The 21024-nt window shown below is 34.9% G+C and overlaps 2 protein-coding genes across 2 annotated transcripts; one reads left to right on the top strand and one right to left on the bottom strand.

The window, feature by feature from the left end:
- The first annotated feature begins 817 nt into the window (after positions 1–817).
- Positions 818–8799, top strand: LOC126824861 (eukaryotic translation initiation factor 3 subunit I). Its single transcript, XM_050554267.1, has 9 exons — positions 818–912; positions 2433–2613; positions 3622–3687; positions 4278–4427; positions 5180–5307; positions 5725–5835; positions 7030–7119; positions 7417–7583; positions 8656–8799. The coding sequence occupies exons 1-9, from the start codon at positions 910–912 to the stop codon at positions 8735–8737; spliced, it is 978 nt and encodes a 325-aa protein (XP_050410224.1). The 5' UTR covers positions 818–909; the 3' UTR covers positions 8738–8799.
- Positions 8800–9934: 1135 nt separating this feature from the next.
- Positions 9935–20882, bottom strand: LOC126824860 (putative histone-lysine N-methyltransferase 1). The gene is made up of 6 exons (XM_050554266.2): positions 20837–20882; positions 18851–19241; positions 14202–16665; positions 13707–13816; positions 13156–13242; positions 9935–12444 (listed from the first exon to the last, which is right to left on the bottom strand). Exons 2-6 carry the CDS (start codon positions 19213–19215, stop codon positions 12390–12392), a joined length of 3081 nt encoding a protein of 1026 aa, XP_050410223.1. The 5' UTR covers positions 19216–19241; positions 20837–20882; the 3' UTR covers positions 9935–12389.
- Positions 20883–21024: the final 142 nt, after the last annotated feature.

The raw sequence follows: 21024 nt of genomic DNA, 5'->3' as shown, positions 1-21024 counted from the left end.
TTATTAACAGATTTTGTACAAATTCAGCACATCAATCATTTCAATAACTGGGTGGCACCTATTCATATTGTTTCATATCCAACCACCATTTATTGTCTACTATATGTTGTAATTCTGAGTGGATAATCGTGGAACTTTGAATATTTATTTCTTATACCGTAAAGGCAGCAACTATTTATTTTGGGGCGCGGCCACTTTCTTGTTAATATTTAGTCTGTACATTTTGGCAAAACAAATCCAACTTTTGGTATTCTTTGTTAGGTTAGATAAGGGGCCTGGTGGTTTAACGCATGCGTGTGAAATCATAAGGTCTGTCATTGAGTCAAGTAGCGTGGTTTCGATTGTCAGTTTGAACGTGACCAGGAGTAGGGTCTCACTCTCCAGTCCAACCTCGTGGGTTTTCTCCGGGCCCTTCTGTTTCCTCCCCCTGCTAAAGACCCCTACGCGCAAGCGGATTATTGAAATAAAATTAAAACCATTTGTTAGTCCCGAAATGACCTAGTTTGTGTCGAGTGGACGTTAAACCCCATTTCTCTCTCTCTCTCTCTCTCTTAGTCTTATCTCGTGGGTTTTCTCCGGGCCCTCCTGTTTCGATCCTCCCACTGCTAAAGACCCCCACGCGCAAGCGGATTATTGAAATAAAATTAAAACCATTTGTTAGTCCCGAAATGACCTAGTTTGTGTCGAGTGGATGTTAAACTCTCTCTCTCTCTCTCTCTCTCTCTCTCGCTCTCTATGTCTCTCTCTCCAATTTCATGCGGCTGTTTTTGGCTATTAGTGTAAGGGAGATAAATCAAAATATTGAAGTATATCGGGTCCAATTTTATAAAGCAGCAAATTACGATTCTAATATTGACATGCGTAGTGCGTTCATATACCTCATGTTTCCGGTTTATAAAAATAATCAAGATGGTAAGAAAACAGAGTAATACAATTTTACCGGCCAAATACACCGCTATATTTATAATGATTTCATTCCCTGTTTTCTGTTTCCATCGGAGATTTTAACTTTCTTTTATTTTAATTGTTTTTGTATAGAAATTGATTTAATTCTCTCCTGTATTTAGTGTCCAGATTGCTTATAATTTAGATATTTTTTTGGACATGTTTTCAATCGCTCTCTTATCTATTAATAATGTACCATATTCTAGTGATTGTGTAATATTTAGATTCTCTTCACTATACGATATTGTGATAATTACATCTTTAAAATGAATATCGGTCAAAAGAATCATTCATTTCCATTTAGTATTTACACAGATACACGATGAATTGAAAACGAGAAGTCTGTAGACTACTTGACAATGTAAACCAGCCAGCACCACCTATAGGTACATGTAGTGCTGATATCAAGTATCGATGCATCGATTCGACTGACGCCGATTCGATTCTCGGGACTTTTTTGTATTATCGATGCATCCGCAAAAAATACTAATAATTAGCTTTATATGTGTCCGAGGACTCGGAGGAGTTCACAAGTTCGTCCACTAGAATAAAAAAACACCTTTTAAATACGTTTTTTTTGCATGTTTTATATAATTCAAAATAAAACAACGGAACAATTCAATGAATCCCGCACGAATTATTAGGCTTGACCTGTTTACCCTACGCTTCCATTATGTTTGTCTCCATTTTCCAGTGACTACAAAGTCAAAGACTGCGTTTGCTGGTTACGTCCCCTGGCTATCATGTCCTTTAACCCCAAGGTCAATTTCACGGTTCATTTAAATGACCAAACGAACTGTCAGAAGGATAATTTTTCGCGGCCGGTTCCTAACGCTAGTTTTAAAACGATTCAGTCTTATTTTCTGCCACGGGCAATAGAGAATATACTTCATAAACCCCTATAGACAGGCCTTGATACGATCCGTATAAATAATGCAAACGCTGTCTCTTGTAATCACCTCACCCCTCATGCCTTCACAACAAATTTGAAGTGAATCGGACGATATTAATGTCATAATAAATAACAGAAGAATATTGTGGAAATACATGTAAATTTATTCAAATAAATCGACATTTCTATAGTAGGCTTAATGATAATGTTAGGGAAATTCATGTTTCTATCAGAAATACTAATGTTATTTCTGTAATTTTTGATTAACAAAATGGCGGCAAAAAAAATTCCTGATGCATCGATATGAGAATCGATGTTTGCGTCCGATGCATCGATGCGTAAAATTTTACTTGATATCAGCACTACCTATAGGCATAGGTGTTGGGTAAAATGTTTTGATTTGTCAGCCACTTTAAATATACCCATTGACATAGATACACAAAGAAATTATATATTTAACATTTAACCCATGAATATCTCCCCCAAAAAGAGTAAACTTATTCTCAAAATGAAAATGAAAATGACACTCAGACTCAGTAATCACTAAATCAGGCTTGAATTGTTTTATGATTAATTTTTTTTATCCATATTTCAGAAACCCATATTATTACAAGGACATGAGCGGTCTATCACACAGGTCAGATATAACCGTGAAGGGGATTTGATATTCTCCTGTGCCAAAGACAACACACCAAATATATGGTATTCTATAAATGGTGAAAGATTGGGAAGTTTTAACGGACATAATGGTGCTGTATGGTGTATGGATGTTAACTGTATCCTTTTCAATATGAACACTTATTTACATTTAGATATTGACTAATGACTACCATGGTTCCGTGAACAATTTATCACCCAAAACTACAAATATTACAGTCATTAAATAGTTTACAGCTATTCACATGACCTGAGACAGTTGTAGGCGCTAGTAGTTTCATCACTGTGGCTAATTGTTAAAGTGATAAATTAGTAGATGACAACAACTGTCCTGATGACATGATACTTTATATATATCTGATAGTAAAAGAAACGACCATACTTTATTTCAATCACAATAAAATGTGGAATGAAGCTGATTAGAATTGTTATTTCAGTCAGTTACGTGTATGTGGCAGGACAGAAATGATTGAATTATTTTGTGGGAATAAGTAGAGTTAGTCCATTTATTAACCAATTGAAGACAAGTGACTGGACGTAGTACCCACAATGGGAGCAGCTGGATGTCTTAGCACAGTTTTCACTTGGTTACATCTATACTAATGTCCAAAAAAAAGTATACACTGTGCATTTTGTGCTGCATCAACCAAAGTCGTTTTTCCATGGTATACAGTATTTGGGTAGAATGTCAATTTGTTTCACATTTTTTATTTTGCTTAGAAATGTTGAGTTTGGACGCAATAGACAAACACAGTAATGCTTTATCAAATGTTTTTAATCTAAACAAAACTTAGTCATACTTTTAGTGTGTATACTTTCTTTTAGACATCAGTATAGATGTTGGATTTCCAAAACATGTCCGTTGCTATTGTAAGCAGCATCGGTTCTCTGACCACATTTCTGTTCATATCTTACTCTTAGAAACCCACTTCAGAGGTCACGACACATTCAGGTGGACAAGAGATTAAAAAATCAATTCAACAAGTAAAACAAATGAATTATTTCTCGTCGTTGGTTTAGTTTTAATGTCATATAAAATTTAAACTTAGCTACTCCTTCCTTTTTCACTCAATGCTAATCAGGATCTTTTTGTATTATGTTTTTATTGACTTAACTGATATTTTAAGGGGATTCTACAAAAGTTTTAACAGGTTCAGCAGATAATACATGTAAATTATGGGATTGTGAAACAGGTAAGAGTAGTCCTACATGTATTTCTCATTTTGAAAATAGGTAAAATATTTAATCATGTATTAATAATAATAATTTGTTCATTTATACAGGGGAGCCACAGTGGGTAAGACGCTGGCTCGCTAGTCTGGAGGTCGCGGGTTCGCTCCCAGTGTTGGCCGAGAAAGTTAATTGAGATTCTTCTGGCATGGTTTCCCCTTGTCTACTCGTTCGGATGGGGAAAAAAACTGAGGTCCTGTGTACAGATTGGCGTGCACATAAATGATCCATTGGCAGTTGGAATTTGAGATGAGTAGTTATCTATAGGGGTGGGTGGGTGGCTGAATGGTGTGCACGCTGTATCGTAAAGTCTGTCATTGAGTCAGCTGGCGTAGTTTTGATACCCCGGGTGTACATGACAAGGAGTAGGGTCGTCTGTCCAACCCTGTGGGTTTCCTCTCACTGCTAAAGACCCCTACACGCAAATGAATTATTGAAATAAAATTAAACCATATGTTAGTCCTGAAATAACCTAGTTTGTGTCGAGTGGGCGTTAAACCCCATTTCTCTTTCTCTCTCTAGTTATTTATATTTAACTGTTGAATATTTTCAGGTAAAAATTTGGTAACGATAGACACAAGAACAGGTGTAAGAACATGTAGTTTCTCATTTAGTGGTCGTGTATTAGCGTTATCTACAGATAAAACTATGGGTTTACCCTGTGAAATACAGTTCTACGATGTCTTAGACCCACAACAACTCAGTAAGTTTTTAAATGCCTTTATTTAATGAATGTGTGGTTGTTAGACTCTTGATTAGATATTTTAAAGGGGATATTTGGAGTGTGTGGTTAAAAAGAAAAGTTTGGAACCCAACTCCTCTTAGTATCGCAATGCTTTTACATCATGGCCCTTCTCAACAACCTTATGATGGAACTTGTTTCCTAATGCTATAATTGAATATGTTTAAATTATTTTCCAGGAGCCTGTGATTGTTTATTATCGATACCTATAGTTTTATATCATTGTATCGAGCCGCCTTTACGGCTTGGCCATTCTAAACAATTTCTTAAACATGCATTATGCAAGAGCTAAATCTGCCTATCGCAGGTCTTTCTTTAGGCCTGAAATCTTATCTAAATTATTAATTAGACATTAATTAACTTATCCAGACCATAATCAACTCTCAATGTCATGGCTAGCCTTCGATAACGACTGGATTAGAATCCTGTATGCTGCAAACGCTTATTGATAATTAAATCAAAACAATGGATAATCGAGACTACGCTTTTTAACGTACTAACTTTAGTAATGATGAACGAGGCTAGGCGGAAATTTACAAAGCTGATATCTCGGTTCATAGTGGACCAATTTGACTGAAATTTTTAACAAATTACCTTTACATTATCTAGTTTTTAACTATTATAGCGAGAACTGTCAGCTCTTTATCTAATCTCCCGTTATGTATCTTTAATGGAAACTTGTTTTCTAATTCTATGTTTGAATTATTTTCCAGGAGCCAGTAAACCATTTTTATCGATACCTATAGAAGGGTCTAAAGTAACAACCGCTTTATGGGGTCCGTTTGAAGAATATATGATAACGGGTCATGAAAACGGTGAAATGTGTCAATATGATACAAAGGTATGTTAGACTTTCTCCATCTTTATTGGTTTTCAAGTGTTGCTTAAAGATACACTATGTAATATTTAGATAAAAACTGGCCATTCTTGCTATAATAGTTCAAAAATAGAAAATGACCCCGACACTCGAGCAAGTTATTGAAATAAAATTGAACCATATGTTAGTCCCGAAATGACCCAGGATGTTAAACCCCATTTCTCTCTCTCTTTATTCATTCAAAACTTGGTTGACCCTTAAACTGTGTTCTGGGTAAAAATATATTGAAGGTAAAGTATCGAAAAAATGTAAAAAATTTATCCCACTCTGAACATTGTTGTTTTTGCAAATTAGAAAATCTTAAAATGTTAGGATCAGTACGACCATCAATAATTTGTTTGTCTTCCATGCTTGAGACATGTGTTTATTTTATATTTATAGACAGGAGAATTGGTTCTATCGATTAAAGAACACAATAAACAAATAAATGATATTCAGGGATCGAAAGATTTAACTATGATCGTATCAGCCTCTAAAGATACTACAGCTAAGGTAAGATTATATTGTGGACTATCCACAGTCTGATTTTTCTGATTATATACTCTGTTACAAGAACACAAAACTATGGAGGCTGGTCAGAAATGAAGGAGTCAGAAATCACACTAAAACCATCTATCACAGTGGAGAGTAGTCAGAAATCACAAAATAAACATCGAATTGGAGGGCAGTCAGAAATTAACTAAAACCACCATTACAATGGAGGGTAGTCAGAAATCACACTATAGACATAGATCACAGTGGAGGGTAGTCAGAAATCACACTAAAACAATCATCACAGTGGAGGGTAGTCAGAAATCACACTATAACCATCAAACACAGTGGAGGGTAGTCAGAAATTACACTAAAACCATCAGCACTGTGGAGGGTAGTCAGAAATCAAATGCTATTTGAAAATTCTATTTCATTAAATTAATCCATTTTGTCGTACATTTACAGTTTTTAGTATATTATTTTGTTTTATCTGTTTAGTTTTTGAATGTTAGTTTATTTTGTTGAGTTTATATTATCAAGTATTTCACAGGACACAAAAATCAGTCTAAATTTTGATTTATATTAAATGTTGAATGGTTAAAAAAATCAGATTAAATAGATATGAAGTAACATTTGTGTGCAAATATTCAAATACTAGTTAGAAATTGGACTATAAACATCTTATCAGTCATTTCAACAATATATATTCCCAGCGATGAATAATAATCTGCTCACATGCATATATAGAGAATCTCCTATGAGTCTTTTTTTGATATCAAAAAGAACGAGAAGGAGATTTTATTTATCACCCAATCATTTCTTACATGCACAAATAAAAAATATAATTTTTTGCTATAGATTTTACTTTTATTGAACCTGATTACATTATGGCGTAGTGATGCATCATTTTTTGACAGCAATTCAACCATTGCAAAGTCCTTTATATTGACCCAGTGTTTCCATCAAGGTCAATTAAATAAAAATAGTTCATTTTTAATAAAAAAAAAGAAATTACTTGTAATAAAAAAATGAACTGTTCTTTGAAAAAAAAAAAAGTAGTTCCTTTTAACTGACTAATCAAATTCATAAATTATGAAATTTATCACACAAGCGATATCTGCTATAGAATGTATTATTGGGTGATAAGCTTTCTTATAGATATAATGATGTAAATTTTGAAATGGCTAAATGTAATAATATTTTATTATATTACAGTTATTTGACACAAGTACGTTAGATCATCTTAAGACATATAAAACAGAAAGACCTGTAAATTCAGCTGCTATTTCTCCTATTAAAGATCATGTAAGTGAGAGCCGGCTAAATATAGATAATTTGCTTGTTTATTAAAGTTTTGAATAAGTTTTGAGAGGGAATCGAAGGAAACTTATGATAGATAAATTTGTTTGAATATGGTTTTAAGGATATCCATTCATTTTGTTTTCAGGGAATCTAGTAAGATTGGGTCCTTCTACTGTCTGTATATACCATAATTGCCATACTTTTATTGGAAATAACCACCTGATAAATACTTTCGTGGGAATGTCTCTTTAAGATCAATGAAAACTGCCTACAAAGGTTTATATTATTGAATATTTGCAGGTTGTATTAGGTGGAGGTCAAGAGGCTATGGAGGTAACGACAACCTCAACCAGAATTGGTAAATTTGATGCTCGTTTTTTCTCTTTGGTATTTGAAGAAGAATTTGCTAGGGTTAAAGGTCATTTTGGACCAATCAACACAGTTGTCTTTCATCCAGATGGTAGAAGGTGAGTAGATTAATTTATGTCTAAAATATATTCCAAAAAACTGGCCTCATGCTAAATTCATGAAACCATCTGTTACGGCGATTTCTTGGCGTGCCATGCACAGAACTGTGGATAAACCAATAGAATCGTCAACACTGATTGATTTATCAATATCTGCTGACGCGACCTTCCACTACAACTGGTCAAATCTTCATGTAGTGTAGGCCATCGAAAGTAAAAAAAAATGAAACCAAACGAAATATAGATCTGGGCCCTTATTCACGAAAACTTAAACTAAGATACAATCGAAATTTTAAGAAATACTGCAATTCGATTGGCTGACCAATATGCAAATTGGATATATGCAAATTGATTTTACTGGTCAGCCAATCGAATTGCAATATTTCTTAAAATTTCGATTGTATCTTAGTTTAAGTTTTCGTGAATAAGGGCCCTGTATTTAAATCAGATTGGCTAGTTGATATATGTGACCGGCCGCAGCTATGGAAAGATATATTCAACGACAAAACAGCAGATAAATGGCCTGGTTGCTATGGGATTTTGTTTTTGAACATACCAAATCTTTGACTTTTTCTCAAATCTTACTTTTGTGAGTTGGGTAGCTTCTAATGGACACAGCTCAGTCAATTTTTGCCCAATTCAAACAAACTATACATCAAATTGAAGGTAATGAGTTGGAGAAAGTGAAATAACAATAACTCAATTTTAAAAATTTCCTCATTGTGACTCAGTATGCTATGGGGGTCACATATGTGAATTGCCTAATGAACGCACATCTTGAATCAGTTATCTCCCTTTGGTTTGTATTGGAGGTAAATTAAGCCTGCTATCGTACCATTTTATATTTGTGAATGACATAATGATACCTAATGTACTGTCTTGAATCAGTTATTGTGGTGAAGATGATAACATAAAGTGTTTTTTTGATACTCAAACTCCTTTTATTTGAAGTGAAGACAATGACATGAACTTTGGTTTGTGGTGAAAGCAATGACATTTCCTTTTGTTTTTGGTGAAGATAATCGCATCACATTTTTTTTATACTGAACCATTTCCCTTTTGTTTATTTCAGTTATGCTAGTGGTGGAGAAGATGGATTTATTCGTGTACATAATTTTGATCAGAGTTATTTTGAACATAATTTCGAGCTGTAGTCAACTAAATTAAATAATGTATTCCGGCTATTATCAAAAATATAATAAACCATTCAGATGGATCTTCAAGCTCTTATTTGACACCTCAAGGGATTATTACAGGTTGGGTGGTCGAGTGGTCTAAGACATGCATTTAGATCATAAGGCCCGTTATTGAATCAAGGGACATAATGAGTAGGATCCAACATTTTGGGTTTCACTGGGTCCTCCCACTGCTTTAGACCCCTAAATGAAATTGAACCATATATTAGCCTCAAAATGACCCAGTTTGTATCAAGTGGACGTTAAACCCTGTTTCTATCTTTCTCTTATATTCTGAGGAGCTAAATGCACAGCACAGCGAAACTGTTAATATAAACACTAAGCTCTCTATTTCTAATATATTGTGAGATTTTACGTCATACTTTTCTTCACAAACTGGGCAAATAAAGTCGACCAATGGTTGAGTTATAAAGGCACTTAATGCCCCTTTATCTGTGATTAGTCAAGTCAGGTGGGGTGTGGAGTGCGATTGGGTTAATGTGTGCGCTTTAGATCACAAGGTCTGTCGTGGAGTCAAATCGCATGGTTTTGATTTCCAGCTTGTCTTTGACAAGGGGTAGGGTTGTCTGTTCATCTTCATGGGTTTTCGCATGGTCCTCCGGTTTCCTCCTACTGCAAATTAGCAACCCCTATTTTCAAGAGAATGATTTAAATAAATTTGATACATCTGTTAGTTACAAATTGACCCAGTTTGTTTCAAGTGGAGGTGAAGCCCTGTTTCTCTCTCTCTTGTTAGTAAATCTTGTGATATGAGAAGTTATTGCAGTTCTGACAACTTGTCAATACTTAGTTCGATAGTAACATTGAATCAAAACACATTCAAGTCTCTATACATTACAAGCTCAGCCCTGTTGTACATCTTTGTCCGGACAGAGGCCTACAGCTGTATTCTTGACTGTCAAGGGTTCTTTTACAATCAAAGCCAATGTGTCCACAGGACCTCGATTTTTCTTCCAATCTAAATGACTAGACAGCCATTCTTCTCAGCCCCTGCATGCCGGAAAATCAAGAGGAACTTTCTCGGCCAACACTGGGTGCAAACCTGAGACCTCCAGCATGGCTGCCTTGTACATTATAGCTTTAAGCACTGGAAATAATTAAGGGATACAACAAAATGAATCATCAATTTATGTATTTTCAACAAAATTACAGACTAGTTACACATAATATTTTTAAGCTGTCAAAGTCAAGACTGACCATGGCTCACAATTATTATTATTAAAGACAAAATATAAAAAACAACACAATTTATATGGAATACAATTACTGGATATAGCACAACATTTCAACAAGTATTCTCTTATCGTTATCAAGTACAAGATAATGATAAGAGAATACTTGTTGAAATGTTGTGCTATATGTGTATAAGCCAGTGATTGTTTTCCATATAAATTGTGTTGCGTTTTTTTTATTGTGCTCAATCACTAAATGCAATTCAAGGATTATAAAGACACAATATGTAAGAGATAAAGCTGCCTATAGCAGATCTTCTTTTGGCCTCAAATGTTATATAAATTGTGAATGTGGATTGAAACACAATCACTATTTAATCATTTAATTTTAAAATGGATAATCAAGACTTTGTTTATTATTTTAACAATGGTAGTAATGAAAATCGACTACACTATTCTTTTAACTTGTAACATTCACATCTTTTCTCAAAATAAAGTAATTTGACGGAAATTTTCAACATATTAATTTTTCATTTTCTATTAATAGTTAAGCTATTATAGGAACAACATCTTACATAATGCATCTTTAATTTAAAGTTACAAATAGTCAGCCACATTAGTGTTTAATGTGCAATATATTATACACAATTACTTTATTTCCGGACTTAAACATACTTTATGCAAGAGCTAAATCTGCCTATTGCAGGTCTTTCTTTAGGCCTGAAATGTTATATAAACTATTAATTAGACATTTATTAACAAAACAAGACCATAATCAACTCTCGATGGCATCAAATACTCAAGATTTTAACTAGAATAGAACAGTTAGCCATTTAAAAATTTAATTCAAAAATGGGAAAGCGAGGCTAAGTCTCGAATATACCATTGCCCTGGTTACCACGATGCACACATCTTGTCAAAATTACAAAAAGTCATAACTTAGCTCAGATTGAAGTAATTTGAATGAAATTTTCAATATTTTCATTTTACATTATTTGTTTTTGAGCTATTATAGCAAGGATGGTCAGTTCTTTATCTAAATCTTACAGGGGGGGTGGATGGCTGAATGGTTAGCACGTGCGTGCTGTATCATACGGTCTGTCATTGAGTCAACTGGCGGGGTTTCGATTCTCCGGTTGTACGTGACAAGGAGTAGGGTTGCCTGTCCAACCTCGTGGGTTTTCTCCGGGTCCTCCGGTTTCCTCCCACAGCTAAAGACCCCTACGCGCAAGCGAATTATTGAAATAAAAATTAAACCATATGTTAGTCCTGAAATGACCTAGTTTGTGTCGAGTGGACGTTAAACCCCATTTCTCTCTCTCTCTAAATCTTACATAATGTATCTTTAAGAAAATAAAATTTGTAAACCAATTATCTGACATGAAATTAGATATCAGATATATTAAACAGAATTTGAAATGCACAAAACAATCTCAAAATAATTTATCACAGCTGCTGGTTAACATTAACAAGATAAATAATATAACAAATTCTACATAAAATTAATTATTTGGCAGTAGAAATATATATAATTTGTATAACAAAAATGAAAAATAAATTGCATAATATAGTATATGAAATTTGAAGACTTCAAGATTATCGAAGAAAAAAATAGTTCCGTTCGATGGGTCCCTTATATCACAGTAATGACTAGCCAAACAATCCCAGCTTGTTTGAAAGAAAATCTCAAAAAGTCAGTGACATGGGCATATAAAAATCACAGATATGTGTCAATGTATCTTAAACTGAGTTAAGACATTTTAGAGATTGTGTTCAGTTGGAAAACTTATAACTTGGATTCAAGTTGATGACAGGAATTATTGTGGCTAAGGTAAATCTTTGAATAGACAAATGGAGGCGTGCAAATGGATCATAGCATCATTTTAGTAAGTGGGGGGGGGGATCCAATTAAAGGGTGAAAATAAATATAAAAGTCTTTTAATAAGCAAGGACAGAGTGGTGGGGGGGGGGGGTATACTGGAATCTTGGGGGGCATACAATCAAGACGTCAGCCCTAGGACATCACCAATTAAAGCTCTGCAAACCACTGCAGGTTTTAATCAAACATTCCAAGACAACATCCGCATAATAAACCTTGAACAACATTTTTCATTATAATAAACCTCAAACTACATTTTTCACTATATTAAAGCTCTGCAAGCCGCTGCAGATTTTAATCAAACATTCCAAGATAAGAATTTTCACTATAATTAAACCTCAAATAACATTTTTCACTATAATAAACCTCAAACAACATTTTCCACCCACTTTATGCAGAATGAAAGCACAGTACAGTATATCAACTGAAATTTATCATTATTTAACAGCTGATGAACTTGAAAATACTGTACAGGATCTAAAAGAGTACAGATACATTTATTACACTTCCAACAGGATGAGGTTGGTTATTACAGTATAAGATACAGCCATTTCTTCAACTAAAAAATGCCTTCAAACAGATTATTGAAGTTATCATGATTGTTATCATCTACCCTGTAAAACAAAATAAATAAGTTACTTTGAAAAAAAAAGTGGTTTAACATTCTACTTTTCTGTACCAACAGGACTAATGAAGACACTCTACATTGTGCTATGGGCAATCTGATTAAAACACAGATCCTATTTCGTTTTGTTTTTTTATAGTTTTTTTAGTTCAAAATTTCATTTTATTTGTCTTTACTACACTAGGCTTCTAGTTGATTTGAGGAATTCGCCAATGAAACGATCTGTTACGGCGAGTTCTTGGCGTGCTCTGCACAGAACTGTAGGTAAGCCTCTAGAAACGTCAAAACTGATTAATTAATCAATGCCTGACGTCATTGGGTCTAAAGCGCTCATATGACCCCTGACGCGACCTCCAAGTACAACTGGTCAGATCTTCATGTAGTGTAGGCCATTGAAAGTATAAAAAAAATGAAACGAAATATAGATCTGTATTTTAATCAGATTGTGCTATGTGGGAAATACTTTTATACGATCTGGTTACATGAAGGCACATCTTATTTGATTAAAATCATCAGACAGTTGTTCCCAAATATAAATTCTACAGACCGAAAATAGATCTTGAAAACTTTTATGATCAATTGTTTGTCTCCAAACATTAATCTTTAGTTCATCATTGTTAATACTGAAGAGAAAATCGCACTTAAGAAAAGAATGGATAATAGAAGGGACCGGATAATCTGACATGTAAACCTGACTTACTTAACAATAGGACAGAAGAAACTGGATAATCCAACAGATTTCTCTATTTCTGGTTTCACAGGATCACTAGTCAACATTATTCTTTCACTGTAATGGAATAAAACACTCGATATCATGAAATTTATTTTCAAATACTAGAGGTAGTTTTTTGTTAGAATGAAATCCAGAGCCTTCACTGGAAAATTAGGCCAGGGGTGGCCGAATGGTTAACGCGTGCGCGTTGCATCATAAGGTCTGCCAATAAGTCTAGTGGCATGGTTTCGATTCCCGCTTGTACATGACAAGGAGTAGGGTCGCTGAAATGACCTAGTTTGTGTTGAGTTGACATTAAACCCTCTCTCTCTCTCTTGCTCTCTCTCTCTCTCTCTCTCTCTCAGTTGAGCAAGATATTGTTTGCAAAAAAATAGCATTATACCAATGGATACCAGATACATTCACATGATTTGATATTTATTTCTTGTTTATTTCTTGCAATGTCTGTATAGTTTGTCTTGTCCACAGGTTTGTTTTGTCAATTTTGCTATTAGGTACAGTTTTAGTTTTAAACTCACCTGTTAATTAAAGGTGGTGACTGCGACAGGTAAGCTGGAGGCACAGGTGATTTTAATGGTAAAGTTGTAGGTCTAGGTGATCCACCATCATCTGGTACCCATGCTAACACCTGGTAAACAATAAATATATTACTTCATACATAGTACACAATAAATCTTGCATGTGGGTTGGTTTTTATTCCAGCCTAGAACAACTTTATATGACATGTAGCATACCTAAGTTAAGATGATGTTTGGGCAAGTTTTAGTCTACTGGCATTGAAAAAACAGTTTGCTAATCTGCCGGGACAGTAGAAGGATAAATGGTGCTTAAAACAATCTTAATTTTCCATGACAACATCCCTTTTTTAACAGTTTAGGTATAGGCAGAGGTGGATGTATCATGCATGGAGTGTGGTGTGTGTTTTTTTTTTATAGAGCACCTACCTCATTCCTCATTGCTCCAAGCTTTAAGGTATCATGTATAGAATAGAGTACCTGCATCATTCCACCTACCTGACCATATCTATGTTCTTTACTACAGTTGATAGGGCTGGTATTAACATCTTTATCTTTATAACATGTTAATTTATAGTCATCAGTTGATGTCAATATGTATGGCATTTCACCATGACCAGATATCTCTGGTACCTTAGCTTGATAACCATCTGGTGATGTCAATCCGTACTGAGGTTGTCTACAAACAAATATCTCTGGTACCTTAGCTTGATAATCATCAGTTGATGTCAATCTGTATGCCATTTCACCAGAGACAGATATCTCTGGGACCTTAGCTTGATAATCATCAGATGATGACAATCTGTACTGAGGTTGCCTAGAAACAGATGTCTGTGCTTCCATGGCCTGATAAATATCTGACGATATTTCAGTATTTATGTCTTTATAGATAGACTTCTCCGATGATGTGTTTACTGGTGGTTTGTTAGCCTCCAATGCATGAGATGATAGTTTGTAAGGTGGTTGATGAAAATGATCAATGTGTTCTGCTACATCGTTCCTTGGCATGACATAGTCTCGTCTGACAATGTCACCAATACTACCATGAGTTCTTAATGACTCATTAGCCCTGAAACTCTTTTCTGGTGATTCTTTGTATGGTAATCTCGCATTTGTTTTGTCAATATCTCTTTCCCCAAGATTATTGCCCACTGATCTAGAACCAGATCTAAATGATTCATTGAAATCTCCTTGGTAACTTTGCCATTCTGAGTCGTTCCATTTACTACCAATTCTGTCATTTATCTGAACGTCAACTCTGCGGCTATTACTGTCGGCCAACGAATCTATGACTGGAATCATTTCTTGAAATCTATCTTTTGATTGGTCATGTTTTACAGGCTGACATAAGACCCTGTCATGCTGAGATAGTTTTAATGTATTTGATGTATCATCATCCGAATAAATATAATCTACTGATTTTAAATTGAATTTTGGTTTGGAATGAACTTTTGACGGTACAATAAAGTCTTCAGAGGTGTGATTTCCTTGTGGCTGAGTTGTTGATTGTTCTACCTCTTTGTATTGAAGGTCTGTCCCAGGTTTTTCATTGCTTCTTTTAATGGAGGAGTTTCTAGAAATGTTTTTATTTGTTTGAGCAGATAAATTAGAAGACAGAGAATAAATTGGACCATTCATTACATCCTTGCGTCTGGAGACACTGATTTTCTCTGGAATAGTAGAATTTGCTGTATACTCACTTTTCACTTCGGTATGATTTTGCATTCCTGTGTTTTCAATTATTTTATTTTGATTTCGTGGGAAGGGCTGCTCCATATTTTTACAGTGGTTCAATCTGTTGATATTGGATGTGTTACCATAGTGACATCTTTTTGAATCTTGTACAGGATATAATTCTTGTAATCGAGAGGATGAGGACATCTGTGGAATAATTTGAGAGCAATCCCAGTCATCCTGAAAATCATCTGGAACATTGGATTTTTGTAGAACTTTCAAAAGTTGTCCTTTATTCGAATCTATACCAGCTATTGCAGTATTAGTTAGATCTAAATGATCCAGTTGATGAAAAGCTGGATTTATCTGTCCTGTCAGATTGTCGCTTTGATGTGAATCTGACTGATCTAAAACAGATGAATCAGTTGAATGTAGTCTTTTTTGGCTTTCTTCTTTATACAGATCAAATATATTTTTAGTATTAGTATGGCCCCTATCTGGATTATTCTGATTTCTAGGGGGAGACAACTCAGTATCTAACTGATCAAAATCATCATCGAAATCTACCTGAAAAATATTTGAGGTCTGTTGTCTATCCGTAATTTTCTGTTTTTCAGATGAATACATTCTCAAATTTTGGTTTTCTAGAACATTAATGCTGTTATCTGTTTGTGCAACATTTTGAGACTTATTGTTAACTCCATTTTCACCATCACATCTTTCAGCGTAGTGATTTGAATTTTTAAGATATTGATGGTGACTGTCTGGGTTCAGACCATAATTTTGACGATTTTGATGAGAATTTGCATGATTTTGATTTAGAGCTGCGTTTTCAGAATTTTGCTTTCCGATGTTTTGAATGTGATTCTGACGACTTTGATTTGATCTTCTTGTATAATTAAGAGATGGTAAACAAATATCCTCTTTAATTATTGCATCGTTAAACCCTGTCTCTTTTTCCTCGTCCGTGTCTGAATCCAAACCACAAAACAGATTATCTACTTCCATCAACATCTCTTTCTGTATTTGTGAGTAGTTCTTATTGGTGGATTTATTTACAGCTCCACTAGAATCCGTTACATCTGAGATTTTCGTACGATTGCCCAATTTATCATTCAATTCAGTTCGGTTTTGATTGTTAGTTGAGAAAGAGTTGCTTCCCCTAGCTCCTACTGGATTTATTTTATTAGTGGATTTATTTGATGTTTCTGAGACACTTGGAGGTTTTCCTATTATTACTGCATTTTTCTTCTGATTTTGATCCTCAAACATTTCCATATCTTCATCACTGAAAAATAAATGGCAAAACTGAATTTGAGTTCGTTCAATTATTAATTATAGTGTAAATTACAGCTTTTCTGCTTGTTCCTAGACAGCCTGAATGGCTAATAAGAGAACATTTCGTCGCGTTTCTGGCAAACCAACGAATCTAATATATTTAAGTATTGAGAATTATGCATTTGAAATTTGCGTTCTGTTGTTATCTCTGTATCCATCAAATAATAACATTTATGTTAATGGCATTCGGTGTCCTGATGTATATGTATGTCTATGAAATATTAAATCACAAATGAATGTTATTATTTGATGTCCAAAGATATAACAACAGAAGCAAATTTCAAACACATAATTCTCAATACTTAAATATAGCAGATTTGTCGGTTTGCCAGAAGAGCGATGATTTAGAGCTGGTGGCAATGTCTTTATTGTAGGATTCATAGTGGACGATATAGGATTTTTCAATCTGGCTTCCTCTTGTCAAAGCTGCAGGACAAGAGCATGGGGCTTTGCAAGGAAAAAGCAAATTGTCATTCACATGGGAAAATTCCAAGCTCTACTTGTGTACTAGTTGATATCTGATGGAAGTGCAGGTGGATAATCGTTCAAAATTTCTTTCAAAGCACAGTTCAATAGTTCAGTTGGTGCAAGAAAAGTATGATGTTAAACCCAGGGCTGGATTAAAACTAATCAGTACATGCTTAGGGCTGGCCCTGCTTAACCCTATTTCATACAAATGTTTAATGTGTTATTTAAAGAAACAATATGGGAGATTAGGTAACAAGCTGGCAGTTCTCTCTATAATAGTTAACCAGGATACGCCCACATTTTCGAGAGATGGATAGAGAACAAGTTAAAAAGAAAGCGATTTTTCGTACAATCAGGGGCCATAATTTAGGAAGTTATGGTCCGATATGCGCGAATATCGAAAGGAACCAAGATCTTTGGGTTATAAACTTACATTTCAAGTTTCAACAAAATCGGATAAAAATTGTGACCTCTATAGGGTCCATAACCTTGATATACCATATTTTTATGCTATTTGAGAACGAGGGGCGGCCATTTTGTCTTTCAGTTTTGGGACGACTTTCACGAAATTCAAATTCAGCCATCCTTAGGGTGTAACAGTGATATAAGAATACGATTTTTTAAATCGGATAAAAATTATGACCTCTATAGGGTCCACAAGCTAAAAACGCGATTTTTCGTACAATATCAGGGGCCATAATGCATGAAGTTAAGGTCCAATATGTGTGACTAACGAAAAGAACCAAGATCTTTGGGTTATAAACTTACATTTCAAGTTTCAACAAAATCGGATAAAAATTGTGACCTCTAGGTCCACAACCTTGATATACCATATTTTTACGCTATTTGAGAACGAACGGCGGCAATTTTATCTGTCAGTTTTAGGCCGATTTTCACGAAATTTGAACTCGGCCGTCCTTAGGGTGTAACGGTGATATAATAATATGTTTTTTAAATCGGATAAAAATTATGACCTCTATAGGGTCCACAAGCTAAAAACGTGATTTTTTGTACAATCAGGGGCCATAATTCAGGAAGTTAGGTTCCGATATGCACGAATATCGAAAGAAACTGAGACCTTTGGGTTATAAGCATACATTTCAAGTTTAAACCAAATCGGATAAAAATTGTGACCTCTACAGTGTTCACAAGCTAAAAACGTGATTTTTTGTACAATCAGGGGCCATAATCCATGAAGTTACAGTCCGATACATGCCAATATCGAAAGGAACCGAGATCTTAGGGTGATAAACCTATATTTCAAGTTTCATTGAAATCGGATAAAAATTGTGACCTGTAGACTGTTCACAAACAGGACGGAGGGACGGACGGACAGGGGCGACGACAATATACGTCCACATGAAAATTTGGGCGTATAAAAACTAGATAATGTAAAGGGAATTGCTCTACTGTGAACCGAGAATTTAGCGATTGAATTTTAAAATCACAGTATTTTTTGATTAAATCATCCAAGAGCGTTGAACAGCAGATCGGATTGTAATCCAGTAAATATTGTAGGCTAGCGATGACATTGAGAGTTGATTATGGTCAAGACAAGTTAATTAATGTCTAATTAATAATTTAGATAACATTTCAGGCCTAAAGAAAGACCTGCAATACCGGTAGGCAGATTTAGCTCTTGCATAATGTATGTTTAAATACAATACCTTGAAAATCCTGGATTCCAGTAAGTTACATCAATGCATTGGTTATCAGTTGCCAGATTAACATCTGTTCTATTTGCAGTCTCCCTGTTGTCTAAAATGGAATTATTCCCATGTGTTCGGTTTTCACCTCTGTTATTCATACAATCTGTATTACCATGGGAATAATATCCTACTGGTTCTATGCTAATAATATCTGATCTGTTGACCCTGTTGCTGTAGTTATTGGGGCCATAGCTGATTTGATCCCGATGGTTCACTTGATTTCCAGCAGAAGAAAGATTAGCTCTAGGACTCTCAAATTCGTCAGAACTATATGGAACAATGGTTTGTAATAGTTCTCCGGAACTGGTGTCATTCTCAATCATCGGTGATAGTTCGATATTAAAATTACCTGAAAAATAAAAACAAGTAAATGGTATAAAATCAAGGGGTATAAATAAGGATACTCAAAGCAAGGGATGTAATGATATCGATTGAATGGAGGGATCTGAATTCTGGTCATTGATTGAATCACTGAGTATGGAACTAATGTATGAAGGGATAGGGGAAACGCAATAAAACTGAAATGATGTTTAAAGACCTACTGTTCTGCTCCAACTGGGCTAGTGAAGAAGGCCATATGTCATACAGTGTGCTATGAGGGAAATTTTGCCCCCAGAGCGGCGCTACAGCCTACTCTTATATCAAATTCCAACTACCAAGGGATCTTTTACGTGCACATCAATGGATTTCGCCCCATTAGACAGCTGTCCTTGTCAGGCCCTCCGTCCACCACTGACAAGGAGAAGGGATATGAGAGTGGGGAGGTGGCGATAAATACTATAATAAACTTCAAGAATCTCGGTAATAGTGGAATAACAGCTATAAATAGATGAAATAAAATCAAAGATGTCAGTGTGTATGATGAACTGAAAGTAGGATGGATGGACTGTGATACCTAATGAGACTGATGAAAAACTTTAGAAATAATAATATACCAGTAATATCCCTATAAATAAAATCAAAGATGTCAGTGTGTATGATGAACTGAAAGTAGGATGGATGGACTGTGATACCTAGTGAGACTGATGAAAAACTTTAGAAATAATAATATACCAGTAATATCCCTATAAATAAAATCAAAGATGTCAGTGTGTATGATGAACTGAAAGTAGGATGGATGGACTGTGATACCTAGTGAGACTGATGAAAAACTTTAGAAATAATAATATACCAGTAATATCCCTATAAATAAAATCAAAGATGTCAGTGTGTATGATGAACTGAAAGTAGGATGGATGGACTGTGATACCTAGTGAGACTGATGAAAAACTTTAGAAATAATAATATACCAGTAATATCCCTATAAATAAAATCAAAGATGTCTGTGTGTATGTGTGTGTGTTTGCCCATCACACTTCGTGGCCGCGATCCACCTCTACATATGCGATATCAAATTTACCAGCATGAATATTTTAGGCCATCAAATTTGGGACCCGGGTGAATCACGCTTTGTCGCACCACTCCACCCCCACATATATCGTATTAAATTAACCAGCATGACGCAGTGAATGTTTTAGTTCATCGAATCACTGGCCCCGGTGAAATAGGCCCCAGGAAAATTGGGCCCTGGCGAATTTGACGAAGCCGGTATCCTGCTAGTATTATATGAATTAACAGATACTGAAGAACAGTTGTACAGCATACAGCTCTTGTTTCAGTCAATAATTGCCAGATTGACAAAATTTTGAAATGAAATTCCAGGTACAGTAACTTTATGATAGAAACCTTAACTGAAGAATGATTGTCCAGTACCTTGATTATAGATAGATTAACTGATAATGAAGCAGGATTGTCCAGTACTTTGAGTATAGATATATCAACCAATAATGAAGAATGGTTGTCCAGTACCTTGATTATAGATATATTAATTGATAATGAAGATGGATTGTCCAGTACCTTGATTATAGATATATTAACTGATAATGAAGAAGGATTGTCCAGTACCTTGATTATAGATAGATTCTTGTTCTTGTTGGTGTTGATTCAGTTTTTCCCAACCGGAGAAAACCCACAAGGTTAGACAGGCAACCCTACTCCTAGTCATGTTCAACCGGGGAATCGAAACCACATCAGATGACTTATGATACAGCAGGTCTAATTGGTCTATTCAATGTTATTTTCTTATAATCTGA

Source organism: Patella vulgata, chromosome 6 (genome assembly GCF_932274485.2).
Source record: "Patella vulgata chromosome 6, xgPatVulg1.2, whole genome shotgun sequence".
NCBI lineage: Eukaryota > Metazoa > Mollusca > Gastropoda > Patellidae > Patella > Patella vulgata.
This window is presented reverse-complemented; position numbering and strand designations above follow the sequence as displayed.